General features: G+C 37.7%; 3 protein-coding genes across 4 annotated transcripts in view; 1 reads left to right on the top strand and 2 right to left on the bottom strand.

The window, feature by feature from the left end:
• Positions 1-2,739: 2,739 nt before the first annotated feature.
• fbxo5 (F-box protein 5) lies at positions 2,740-6,131 on the bottom strand. Its single transcript, XM_043256119.1, has 5 exons — positions 5,727-6,131; positions 4,347-5,010; positions 4,174-4,264; positions 3,465-3,641; positions 2,740-3,348 (listed from the first exon to the last, which is right to left on the bottom strand). The coding sequence occupies exons 1-5, from the start codon at positions 6,007-6,009 to the stop codon at positions 3,094-3,096; spliced, it is 1,470 nt and encodes a 489-aa protein (XP_043112054.1). The 5' UTR covers positions 6,010-6,131; the 3' UTR covers positions 2,740-3,093.
• Positions 6,132-6,176: 45 nt separating this feature from the next.
• On the bottom strand, positions 6,177-10,023 carry mtrf1l (mitochondrial translational release factor 1-like). 2 transcript variants are annotated; one of them, XM_043256121.1, is made up of 7 exons: positions 9,430-10,023; positions 9,280-9,359; positions 8,261-8,444; positions 7,994-8,157; positions 7,801-7,918; positions 7,034-7,170; positions 6,177-6,752 (listed from the first exon to the last, which is right to left on the bottom strand). In XM_043256121.1, exons 1-7 carry the CDS (start codon positions 9,857-9,859, stop codon positions 6,543-6,545), a joined length of 1,323 nt encoding a protein of 440 aa, XP_043112056.1. In that variant the 5' UTR covers positions 9,860-10,023; the 3' UTR covers positions 6,177-6,542. The 2 variants fall into 2 exon arrangements, with proteins under 2 accessions (XP_043112056.1, XP_043112055.1); XM_043256120.1 differs by having other exon boundaries at positions 7,801-8,157.
• A 2,690-nt stretch (positions 10,024-12,713) lies between these two features.
• Positions 12,714-14,140, top strand: part of slc29a1a (solute carrier family 29 member 1a) — a 29,206-nt gene continuing 27,779 nt past the window's right edge. Inside the window, exon 1 of the mRNA XM_043255935.1 lies at positions 12,714-12,924. The gene's annotated coding sequence lies outside the window, so the exon portion shown is untranslated. The remainder of the gene's footprint in view (positions 12,925-14,140) is intronic.

The raw sequence follows: 14,140 nt of genomic DNA, 5'->3' as shown, positions 1-14,140 counted from the left end.
CAGCCTCTTTCAGGCTTTGTTCTGTGGTGGCAGGACGGAAGTGACCGCCGCCTCTAGACAGTGACAGCATTTATCAAATTCACTTATATTCCAGCTTCAGAGCGAAAAGACGAACAGGACTCGTCTCATCCGGTTCTTTGACCAGATTTACATTTGCATTTATTCATTTAGGAGATGCTTTTATCCACAGCGACATACAAATGAGGGAAAACAAGCCATTCATCATAAAGGAGCCGAAAATATTAGCGATGGCGCCATAGTGCGTTTCAAGAGTAAATCAGAAAAGCATTAAAGTAAAGCTGCAGAAGATACAAAAGGATATTTTAATAGAAAAAGGGCCTTTATTTATGGTTATGGATTAGTTGAACGCACAGAAAGGATCAATAAAACCAACCTGTTTTAAATGCTCAAAAACTTTAATGCTTTGCTCTCGCAGCTTCTGTGAGTTTTTATTTTTATTTAATCCTATTTCAGGTGAAGTTTAAACTCTCACACTAACAAAAAGCAGTATATATATGTTACAGTATTAGTTTTAAATTTTCTGTATTTAGTGTATTTAGTATTTTGACGTTTTTGGTTTTTATATTTCTGTAGTTTTTCATTGTAGCTTTTAGTTATTTTATAATGATAAAGTTAATCAAAATGAAAATGAGAAATCATTACGTGACATCTAACAGAAATAAAAGATATTAAAATAAAATGTATATACATTACAGTATTATATTTTATTTAATTCATCACTTTAAATGTTTATTCAGCTACAATTTTAATACAAATATTTCAAGATTATTATTAGTTTACTACTATAAATTTTGCAAAAGCATGCTTATGATTTTCATGTATTAGAGGAAGTTTTTATCTCAGTCATGTGGAAGGAAAACCAAAAATCAATTACACTTTTAATTGTAGGTTAATTGGTATTTTTACTTCAAGCACGCAGTTTAATCCATCCTTATTATCGTCCAATCAAACGTTGACGTCGTTTTCGCTTTCCAAAAATTTGATTCATATTCTCTCACAGCCCAATATTAAAATTTCACAGCTTTCAGTCACATTTTCTGGTTTAAATTTGTTAAATGGATGAAATCTAAGCTGCTAGGAAGCAGCATTATTGCATTTCAGATCACGAACTGGAAAAAGAAAGCCAAAGATTAGTTCTGAGGCCCGAAAACAGACATTGTTATGAGCCCAGACACAAAGAAAATGAGAAAAGGGTGCAAATTATTTATACGCTCTGCAATGAACGAGGTGTTTTCTCTGGGGAGACGCTAATTCAGATTCCAGCAAGTGTTTGAGGTAGGGTTTTAGACGGTGAATGACTGGTAAATAAAGCTTCGGTGCAGTTGTGTGGAAACCTCCTCCCTGAGATCTTCATCTCCTGGCCTGTAGATCGGCGTGACTTTAGAAACACTCATTTGCATGAAACCGCAAAGCGCCACAAAAAACATAAGCGTCTTAAAGTTGATTTTACACAATGCGTTCATTTTAAGCTGAGAACTGCAGAAGGAACGGCAAAGGAGCAATAGGGTGTCTAGAGAAAAGCTCTCTGGTGCCATCTAGCCAAACAAAACCTACACAGCTTCAGAACAGTGTCTGGTCTCCATTTTGTGTCTTCATCGGACCACACTGCTAATGCAGCCTGTGCCGGCTGAGCAGTTTTAACCCAAACCCAAGATCATTTTTGGTGTCTTTATGAGTTCATGAGAGAAAAATGGATGTTATTAAGAGATTCAGATGTGCCTGGATCACAGTGATGTATACTACAGTTCAAGTTTGGAGTCGGTGAGAAGTTAAGGATGCAAAGGTGCATTAATCTGATTAACGTTGTGGACATTTTCTTTCTTTTGTTTTCTACTCTCAATATAAGAAATGACTGAACCTGCAAGAGAGGTTTGGATTGAAGGTAGTAGCAGTTAGTTAGTTATAACAAGATATGACCTTTAGGGTCCGCTGTACTGTAAGAAGGATAGTGACCCTGGGAGGGGGTCACCTATACTGGGAAGGTATCTTTAAAAAACGCAATCCATGATACTTTTCTCCATCTCCTATACACGTGTGGAGAAGTACTGCTGTTGAGAACGGTAACCTTGAGGTCGGTCATCTTTGTCGCACTCCGCAGCAAACTCTGGGTTTCTGTACGACTGTCTGACCTTCTTGCAAGAAGAAAATCCTTAAAGACCATTTATTGAGTTTGCCTCTCGCCTTCGAGAGCCGTTTTTTAAAAAAAGTCTTAATTGTTCAAATAATTGATGCCTTTCTGCTCCTTGAAAATAAATGTTTCTCGCCAATAATAATAATAATAATAATCAGCACAGCAGTCTCAAAGAATAATAATAATAAAAAAACATTTCTTGAGCAACAAATCAGCATATTAGAAAGCTTTCTGAAGGATCACACGACGCTGAAAACCGATTCCAAAAATTGGTCGTCATAGAAATAAGGTACGTTTTAAAATGTTTATATTGAAAACTAAATAAAAAGAAAAACATTACTGGATTTTTAATCTTACAGATACAAACTTGTGTAATCTACACCGATGAGAATATTCTTTGGGAGTTGTATCGCACAATACAACCCAAAAACTGAACCATAGTTTTAATCTAACACTTCTTTTAGACTAATTAGATATTGCAAATACTCAAAACGGAGACCATTTACCAAGTATAGCATGCAAGTTGAGTCACAATAACATCCTACAAGGGAACTCCATTAGACTTCCATTCAATGAAAGAAGCAAAGTTTAAAAATATACGAAGGCTTTATTTAACCATTTAAATATGTACAATTTCTGTGATGAGACAGACAGTAATTGATCATTTCATCAATAAAACAATTCTTATAAAATCTTATAAAACATTTACAACACTGAAGAGGCTGTTTAACCTCCTTAAGTCTCTTTTTTTTGGTGTAGAGAATGATTGTAGTTTTTTTTTTTTTTTTTTTTAAACTGTGCGGCCGCCACAAATGTGGCCAAATTCACTTCACATTCAGGAAGATGATAAAACGTTCACATTTATAAAAAGTCTTTCAAAACAATTAAGATCCTAAAAAGGTAGTTTTTTTTTTTTTTGTAAGCTTCCCCCCACGTGGTGCTCAGAGGCGCCGGACGTTTCGTTTGCTTCGGGTCGAGCCGGCGAGGAGCGTCGTTTTCTGAGAAGCGGAGAAGCTCCGGACGGTACTGCGGCACGGCGCCGATCCGTGAAACGCTGACTGACACAGCGTGCAAAACTCAAACCCGCAGCCGTCACGCGAGCACGCGGCCCTCTTCATGGCTGCGTCGTACCGTGCTGCAAAGCCACAGAGGATGCACGATCGCAGAGATTCGTCCTGTTTGAGCGACTGGGCAACCTGTTAAAAACAAAACCCAAAAAACGACCCCATTACAATCAGCTGCCAACCGCACGCCTGGTGCGTATCGGTAAACACAGACACGGTCTGGTGTTACTGGGAGATTTCTCCCGTACCTCATGAAACTGCTGGAAGCGACTCGACTTGGACGCCTTTTGCCCTCCACCCGTCTTGCACGGCGGCTTTTTAACGGCCTTGTGAACGGGCGTAGAGGCGACGGCCTGCATGCTGGAGAACACCACCCTGCTCAAGGTGAAATCTCGTGATAGCGAGCCCGAGGAGCGACCAGAGTCCTGAAACCGACAGAGACAAACGCTATCAGGACTTGATACGAATAACCACACTCGCTGCAGGTTTTCAATGAACAACATTTAAGACCAAGGGAACAATTCAACATTCCAGTTGCATTAATTACCATTCTCTCTTCATTTAGGGGTGCTTAGATAATTTTACTTTTTTATTCTTTGCAGTGTTGTGCAGCATTTAATTCAGACCTTTCTGAGGCCTACATTTGTCGACAGGTGAATTGATAATGAATTAAGACTTTTTGTACCCACAAGTTCCTTAATATTTCCATATTTCGCATGATTTTGTGAACTCCGCAGCCCACCCAAACGGTCTAATTCAAGCCAAAATTTCCCCTCACCCTCAAGTTACCCCAAACCAACGCGACTAACTTTCAGAAAAGATGGTATTTGTAGACGGCTCTTCAAATCCAAAACGTTCGGTACTTTTGGGGAACCGAGACGGAATAAAAGAACTAGCTTTTTTTGAGAATCTCTTTTTAATAAAACCACACAGTTCTGTCGTTCTATGAACTCTCACCCTTAACGTTCTTTCTGCTTCTCTGCAGCGCCGAAGGGCCACCTGATCTTCGCAAATGATTTTCCTCCACGTTCGGCTCACTTTTCTACAGCTGCAAAAGACCAAAAACAGTCAGTCGTTCCGATACACACCAGGGACAGACAAAAAGAAACGCATACACAGAACGGCGTTACCTTACTAAGTCGCAATCTCCCAACAGGCCCAATATCCTGGCAAGGACATGCCTCAGGTCTTTCCTCAACAGGCTGCAAAGGATGTCCACAAACTGCCGTCCCATCTTCCCACCGATCACGTTATGCAGCCCGAAATTCTCAGCAAGCTTACCGACGATGGTCCAGTCGTAACTCCTGCACTTTTTAAAGTTTTTAGCCAGCTCTCTGCACACCTCCTCCTGAAACTTCACCACGGGCAGACAGGGCACAGAATGACTCTTCACGGCCAAGGATTGAGAGGACGCGCACTTCTCTTCACTCCTCTCCAGAGAGTCCACGCCGTCCGCGTCCCCGTGGTCCACCCGGCTGTTTTGGAGGGAAAGGTAGCCGCTGTCCTCCGTCAGGCCGCCGCCGCCGCTGATGATCACCTCGTCGTCGGACGCCACCTCTAGAGAGTGACGCTTATTCTGGTAGTTCTCTTTATTGTGGGGGCCTTTGCTTCTGGTCTCCATCGGGGTGGAGACGTTGGGGGCCACGGGGGAACGCGGGGCCGTTTTCCGCGGAGAAACCCTGTGGCCCTTCACCTCGCCGAGGTCCGTTTCGGCTTTCTCCATGTGGCATAAAACTGTTGAATCGTCACTGTAGCTTGGACACTTCATATTGAGGCTGTTCCAGATGCAGTAAACTAGAGGGAATTAGAAATATGACACGTTAAATGTTTGCAAATTGTTGATGCATGCACGCACACACACACACACACACACACACACACACCAGTAGTAACGTGAGCATGTTACATAACAGGCCAGACTACCGTGTACTAACAGGGAATATAACTTACTGAAAATGCATTAAATTGCTGACTTGATGTTTTATGCGTCTAATAACTTTCACCAATAATGCATTACATATACATATATAAAGAATACAAGTTGCTCCACCCACTGTTTTGGCCTCAGATCAAAAGACATCAGCCGGACGTTTCGTTTTAAGCATTAAAACGTCAATATTAAAACACACTAATAATGTACGTCAAAGCAGATACTGGTTATTCGCTAATATTTAATGCGTTTAAGTGTTAACCTTGTGATGCATTTGTTTTTAAGCGATATACGTTTTTCATTTTGCGCGCCTAAGCGCGTGCATTCCTGACGTGGCTAACGTTAAACCACATACCATCTTAAAAATGGACTTAAAACCTATATCCTTCCACTAAAATTGTTCTTGGAATGCTTTCCAGAATATAAACGGTAGACAAAAAAGCAATATTAAACGCAAATATGAGACGAGCACGTAAAGAGAACCGCAAACATGGCCGGACATCTAGCATCTTTTGATTTAAAATCCTGTTTAACTATCGCGAATTTACAAAAACGCAACGTTAAAACGGTCTTCCCTCACCTGTAAAATATAAAAGCGCTTTTATGCAATCCTCATATGTCTTCTGGCCTGTGTCCCGGTCGCTGTTGCAGCAGCAGCCCAAGCATTTAAGCGGCAACACAATGGTTTGTGAGTTTGGGGGGAAAAGCGCCACTTGGAAAAGCATTTGAAATTTGGCGACCAAAGCTTCCAGCCAATCAGAGCGCGGGGGAATACCTTTAAACAACCGGCAGCCAATCAAAGCGCAGGGCGGATGTCTCGAGCGACGTCGTGACGCGCACACAACCAAGACGTCATCGTGCATAAAGAGCGCCACCCAATGAAAGGCGCGCTTCGGAAAAAAGCGCCTTTTTCAATAAAAATGGTCTTTAAAAACGTTTAGCTGTCGGTTTAACCAAACCTCTGCGTGCTAGAGTTTTAAAACGCTCTCATTCAAAATACTGGAAATAATAATGAATCCCGAGTATGTTATTTTCAGGTCCGAAGAAGTCATAAATATTTATTTATTTGGACATTCGCGTTACATTCGATTCCAAAATATGAATCACTTATGAGCTAGAAATAGCACTTTTCTGACTTGCTAAAGAAAATAAAAATAAAATTTAAACAGCGTTTCTTACACTGTTGGAAACCAGCCGCTGAAAACAAAACAAACAGCCCCCAAAGCATTTCACACCACTGTGCAAAAGCTCAAGAGAAAGCAAAGAGTGTTTGAGAAACTCTTCAGAGGGATAGTGAGACACACTACGCTCTTTTTTTTTTTACTCAGACGCCCGTGCTTCAGTCTCACACCCACAAAGCCAAACTTTTACACATCTCTTTATTTCCAGCAAACAACTACTGATTCTGATCATCGTCTTCAAGGAGGTCCATAAGCGATTCCTGTTCGGAAAACTGTTGCAAAAACACGATCATCTCTTCCAGCAGTTCCTCTCCTTGTAAAAATCCATGCACGTCGTGAATGGTTTTTCCAATCCTGTGATCCGTGATCCGGTCCTGAGAGAAGTTATAAGTCCTGATCTTCTCTGATCTGCCTTTGGTGCCGATCTATTACAAGATGAGTAAAATGCAGTTTACATTCATTTATATTGTTGTTCGCAAAGCCAGTTTACTTAATCCAACGCAAAACCGGAATGTAGGACGAAGAGCAAGATTATATTTGGCTAAAAGACTATAAAGCCTTTTTTATTTCATTTACTTTCCTGTGATTGCTTCATCAGTGCATGTTATTCAAAAATAATGTGCACCGATGAATTATTCACAGTAAAGTTAAGTCGATATTGATTTCATGATCAATTAAAAATGTTAAAAAAAGCAAATCAATATACCTGTAGTTTTCGAGCCTGGTATCTCTTACTGGTCTCCTCCTCCAGCTGGGCGCTGTAAAGTTTGGCTCGCAGTAACGTCATGGCTGTCTCTTTGTTCTTGATCTGGGAGCGTTCCTGCTGACATTCAGCCACTGTGCCTGAAATTACAAGAAAATATAGAGATGTCTCACTTCCAATGACCTGCAGGACATTACTAGAAAATTACTAGATCGCTCTCTTTCTATATATATATATATATATATATATATATATATATATATATGTGTGTGTGTGTGTGTGTGTGTGTGTGTGTGTGTATATATATATATATATATATATATATATATATACACACACACACACATATATATACATATACACATATATACACACATATATTATTAAATATTAAATATGTTAAAAACCTAATTTATTCCTGTGCCATTACTCCGGTCCTCAACAAATAAAACTGTGTTTTCAACACTAAAAACATAATAAGAGCCATTATTAATAACTGAGTTACTGATTGGGAATAACTGAGGAGCAAATCAGAATGATTTCTGAAGACTCGGGTACTGATGCTGGAAGTCCAGCTCTGCATTACAGGAATTAATTACTTATTAAAATGTATTCGAACATAGAAACGGACGAAATGGAGTAACATTTCACCACATTAATGCGTTTACTCCATTGCTGATCACATAAATGCTAACGTGATTAAATATAATGATAATAGACATCTGCTAAATGACTAAATGTAAATATTTCCGCTCCGGGGTCCTTGTGACCTGTGGGGAGATGCATGATCCTCACGGCGCTGTCGGTGGTGTTCACGTGCTGTCCTCCCGCACCGCTGGCCCTCTTCGTCTCGATCCTCAGATCTTTAGGGTTGATGGTAAATGAGATCTGTGCGGTTAAAAAGAAAGTGCAATGCGATTTCATTCGATTAATAATACCATTCACTTGTGTAGTTTTGTGTACCTCGGTGGGCTGGGGAAGGACGGCCACCGTCATGGTGCTGGTGTGCACGCGACCTTTGCTCTCTGTTTTCGGGACCCTCTGGACACGATGGACCCCAGCTTCGAACTTTAACTTTTTATAGCTGAGCGGACCACTGATGCTGGCTGCTGCACGTCGGACGCCCCCTAAACACACCACAAACACTGGAAATGAGACACACGAAGACACACCCAAGAAGATACTATCATTAAGCATTCATAGAGGACGGGAACGGAGAAATTTGTCAACCTAGCTCGCTGGACGCCACCTCCAGGAAGCCGAAGCTCCAGCCATGGAAAGCAGCGAAGTTCTGATACATATCGAAGATCTCTGCGGTGAAGAGCATGGCTTCTTGACCTCCGACCCCAGCGGTGACCTCTAGGACCAGATCACTCAGGTCTGATTCCTCCTCTGGGATCAGAAGAGATAAAATCTGAAACGCAGAACGTTTCATAACGTTTAAAGTTACTACGTAATAATATTGTTTTTACAACAGTTTTTTTTACTTGGTTTGAATTACTAAATTGTACTGCCTTCATTTATTAATTAGGTTAGCATGATTTAGATATTCGTATTATATTCATAATATCATTACAACAAAATTCATATATTGTCAGTAATATATATGCTATATTAGTGTCATATAAAGTGGGCAACATTTAAAGTGGATCAAAAAAAGTTAAAATGCTGAAAGACTAATTTGTAATGCATTAATGTTTAATTAATAGTATATTACTAATAACTTATTAAATTGTTACTACTGTATATTTTATATATATATTATTGATGTTGTTTTAAATTTATATATATATATAAATTTAAAACAACATCAATAATATTATGTTAAATTATGTTTATTCATGCATGTGAAAATTTTTAACAATATACTAATTTGTATAAGTAAATAATAAATAACAATATTAACAATAGCTGTGTGTATATGTATGTATGTATATATGTATATATATATATATATATATATATATATATATATATATATATATATATATATATGTGTGTGTGTGTGTGTGTGTATAAATAAATAAATGTAAATAAATGTTTAAATGTTTTAAATAAATGTGTGTAAATAAATAATAATAATAATAATAATTTTGGAATAAACGTGTAACATACACAAGTGAGATTTAGCCATAATATCTGTGCATAATAACATGTGCTTTGATTTCATTCCTTGACACGCCATACCTGTATGACAATCAGTAAGGGTAATTTATTTAATAAAGCTGACTGAGCATTTCACGCCTCACCTTTTGTTTGAGCTCCTGAATGTCTGCCAGACAGGCTTCCTTCTCCGACTCCGCAAGCTCGTGTAATTCTGGGTCGTTATCTGAAACGGACAGCGATAGAGATGCAAATGAAACGCCTCCCCAGAAAGCTCGCCTTTCGCGGTTAACTACCTTTCAACAAGTCCCTCGTGTCCTCCAGCTCCCTCTGTTTCTCCTCTAACTCTCTGATATTCTGGACCAAAGGCCCGAGCGCAGAGAGGTTAGTCCTTTTCATTTTCACGTCCTCGTCGTCCAGCGTTTGGTTTTCAGCACTGAGGGACTGCAAGCACGCGTTATACTCCGTTTCCTTCTTCTTCAGGTAGTCGTGCAAAGACTTCTTGTTGAAGACCTCCTCCACGGACAGTATTTTAGTGAGCATCGCGGAGCGGGATGTCTGAAAGGCTCGTTTAGAGTGTGCTATTGTGCCGTTAACAGTCCTGTGAATGGCTAAACATCTGCATACTGATCCTCTAAAGTGTGTTTTGATTGTCCTGAACGGTGTCGCATTCAGCAGCTGCCTGGCTGCGCATGAAAGGCTCTTATTAAAGCAGACCGCAGCCATCTCCCCTCAAGTGCTGTATTTAAAGTGAGCGATTGAAGGCAAAAGCAAGCATTTACCAAGCAAACGGGCTTCCAACCATAGTAACTTTATTGCAGCCTACAGTTGACATCTATGAACCGCAACATTCACATGTACCCAGAGACTGTACGAAGCTTCTTTTTCCGGGTAAAATGATTTTCAAAATAAAAGTCAATAGCGTTTATGTGTATATATATATATATATATATATATATATATATATATATATATATATATATATATATATATATATATATATATATATATATGTATATGTATATATATATGTATATATGTATATATATATATATATATATATATATATATATATATATATATATATATATATATATATATGTATATGTATATATATACTACATTAACGGGCTAAAAGCGTTTACATTGCCTAAAACTTTTACATTTCTTATTCAATTAAATTAAATAACAAGAAATAAATGGATTTAATTAAAAATATTTTTTTAATAAAATATATAGAAAACAGTTCATTTGCATGTTGTTTACATAAAAGCTTTTTATATGAATAGATATTCCTAAATCTAGATGATGTTATTATTTGGTATTTCCTGCGTTATTTTTAGATACATTTCATTGCATTTGATTTGAATTTTTTTCTTCAGATTTTATATAAACAATATATTAATACAATATTTTAAAACCTAGTCGTTAAATATATGTTTATTATAATGTGGAAATACTAGAATCAATTCCAAAAGAAGCGACAGTACCACTTTAAACCAGCAGGTGGTAATATTGCCAAACGTATTTTTTAAATATTATTTTTAAATATAACATTTAATATAAACAATATACGGATATCGAGGCCATCTATTATTTATAAAATGACGTAAATATTAAGAATATTTAATAATAAAGAATTTAAAACAAAGAAAAATTCCACTTTTCTTTTAGGTCAAACGACAGGAATATATATATACAATGAAAATGACAAAAATGTTTCTTTCATTGAAGTCATTATACTTTTTTTCACGGGCAATTGATTGCACAATGTTGCTTAATGCTTTGCACATGTTTAGGACATTGCTGAAGTTGCATAATAATCCAGACACTGCACATTTCAATCTGGAGGAGCGCTGGGGCCAAAATGAGCTTCTCCAAATCTCTTTCAAATGCATGTTTACAAAAACAACTTCATTTATTTACAGACATAATGTTCGTTAGACCTCTTAACTCATGCACTTGAGTAACTAAATAAATGGATCTAAACGGTCAATTTGCCAGATGCTTTTAAAAGCGATTTACATTTGGGTATTTTATATGTAAAATTACATTCGTGCATTTTTTTAAAAGGTTTTGTGACCGTGTAAGAGTCACGATCGAAGACTTTGGCTTTGGCTTTGGAGCAGATTTGACATTGTGTGGCTCTGTGACCCACAGAGAGGGAGAACGGTTCAGAAAGGTTTAATCCTCTGCAAGGTCATGCTGGTTATTTGGAGGAATTATGATTCTATATGGGTCTTACATCATGCTTGACAGATCAAAGGCTCGGGGGTGCACAATATCACATCCAAATATATTGAAATACTTCATTTTGTAGGCATATTATAAGACAAATATTGAAATCGTAATGTTATGAAGTTATTGTCTTTGTCTGCAAATTACTTATACCTCCTTTTTTCAGTCTCTTGGAGGCTCACACATACAGCTGGAAACCCCTGCCGCAGTCTTCATGCGTCGAGATGATTACTGACACACAATAAGCTCTTGTACTTTTATTACACTCCAGGTGTCATTGTCTTTGGCTGCATTGTTCTACGATTAGTTCGGTTTCATAATTCCTTTGCGTACACCCACAAACATCTGAGAACAGGCCCTGAGAACATAAAGGTTGTATGAAGATTTACAAGTGACCGGAAGCACACTTTTGTTTTTAGAAAGCTCAGTTTACATTCAAATTTTACATTAATTTGCATATGCTTATTTATGCATGATGGACTTATAAAGTTATTAAAAGGTTATTTCTTAATCACAGCACCAAAACGCATTTATGTGCATTAAATAAAAAAAAAACATGTCGGTTTTATGAAATACACATTACATAGGCCTGCTTATTATATACAGTAATATAGGCTATATTATTTTAAATAGCTTTTGATGATTATTTGATGATTACGGTTTTAAAATAATGTGAATGTATAAAATATTTAATTTAAAAAAAGGCAATATAGTATAATATTATAGCAAATTGAAATAGTTAATAATTAATCATACATAGGCCTAACAGTCTTGCATCATATATTGTTAAAAAGCTCTCAACTAGCTAGCAGCATAACCAGTATAAACCAGTCAAAAATGAGCTCAAACACAACATATCATGACACGCAGATCTTGACAAGATCCTTAAAGAGTGATATTAGCGATTTTCAATACTACTATTTAGGGCAGGAATGGTGGCACTTTGGGATGAAGGGAGCGACTTTACGTGCTGCTTCGCTAAAGTTAAAGTACATCCGGGATCCTATCAACCAATAGGAATCTGAGAAACGGTGGGCGGGTTTAGTGCGCAGAGACGATGGCCAATCACGGACTGCTTCACAGCGGGAGCGCGCTTGGATTGGATCGATCGCTGAGATTGACAGCTGCATTAGCGTTTACCGTTCGCCCTAGAATTTCGTTCCTTTCTTTATAATAACATTTTTAACATGCATATACTTCGTATGTTCACGTATTCTAGCCACACACGCCGACTGTTACACGCTGTCCGATCTGTTACATTTGTCTCTTTAAGTACGCCACAAAATGTGTGACTTCTCATGACGTGGCTCTGACGATTTTATCCCAAAAGGATAACGGCGTAAGCGCCGGCCGTTAAACCGGCCGAAATCTACCGACAGAGAGCCATTCATTCAGAGGAATTTAGAGCAACTTCACGCCGCGCGAATCACATTCACCATGAAGGAGTCCAGAGCCGCGACCGCCGTGAAAGACTCTCGCAGAAAACACCCCGCAAACTGACATGCAGGACGAGCAGGGGAAAACGCCAAAAAACCCCGGTCAAGTTCGTGAATGTAAGTAACTACACCTGCAACACTCCGTCAACGAGAGCCGAGCTAACAGTGTAATCCAGCGGAATGCAGCAGGAGCTGAGGCTCTTTGCGTCACATCAAGTGTACTGCGTTAGTGCGCACTGTATACTGCATACCGTTTTATATGCGTACGATTTTAACGATTAGAAAAATCAATAAAAATTCTCTCTCTCTCTCTCTCTCTCTCTCTCTCTCTCTCTCTCTCTCTCTCTCTCTCTCTCTCTCTCTCTCTCTCTCTCTCTCTCTCTCTCTCTCTCTCTCTCTCTCTCTCTCTCTCTCTCTCTCTCTCTCTCTCTCTCTCTCTCTCTCTCTCTCTCTCTCTCTCTCTCTCTCTCTCTCTCTCTCTCTCTCTCTCTCTCTCTCTCTGTCTCTCTCTCTCTCTCTCTGTCTCTCTCTCTCTCTCTCTCTCTCTCTCTCTCTCTCTCTCTCTCTCTCTCTCTCTCTCTCTCTCTCTCTCTCTCTCTCTCTCTCTCTCTCTCTCTCTCTCTCTCTCTCTCTCTCTCTCTCTCTCTCTCTCTCTCTCTCTCTCTCTCTCTCTCTCTCTCTCTCTCTCTCTCTCTCTCTCTCTCTCTCTCTCTCTCTCTCTCTCTCTCTCTCTCTAAAATCTAATAAACATTTAGTTTTTTAAATAAAAGTTTTTTTTCATATAATATATGCATGTACTGTGTATATTTATTGTGCATATATAAATACAAACACATGCATGTTTATATTAAAGAAAAATATGTAATATCTATACAAACAAAACACAAATAAAACATATCAACATAATAAATATATACATACACACACACACACACACACACACACACACCTATACATATTATGTAAACAAAAAAATGTATTTTGGATGCAATTATTCAGGATTAATCAGTTGACAGCACTATTTAATTTAAATGATGGATTTGTTTTTATATAGGTAAATTAAATGTATAATTTTAAAATACATATTTAAATTGATAAATATATGTAAATGGTATTTTAAAATACAACAATATAAATGTCTATAAAATTATAAGTATTATTTGTTTAGTATTATTATTATTATAATAGTATTATTGTTTATTATAAATACTTAAAATAATGTGAATTCAATTAAGTAGGTTGTTTCATTATAAATGACTAATTTTAATATATATATATATATATATATATATATATATATATATATATATATATATATATATATATATATATA

Source organism: Puntigrus tetrazona, chromosome 13, assembly GCF_018831695.1.
Source record: "Puntigrus tetrazona isolate hp1 chromosome 13, ASM1883169v1, whole genome shotgun sequence".
Lineage (NCBI taxonomy): Eukaryota > Metazoa > Chordata > Actinopteri > Cypriniformes > Cyprinidae > Puntigrus > Puntigrus tetrazona.
Note: the sequence above shows the minus strand (reverse complement) of the source record. Positions and strands in the feature narration are given on the sequence as shown.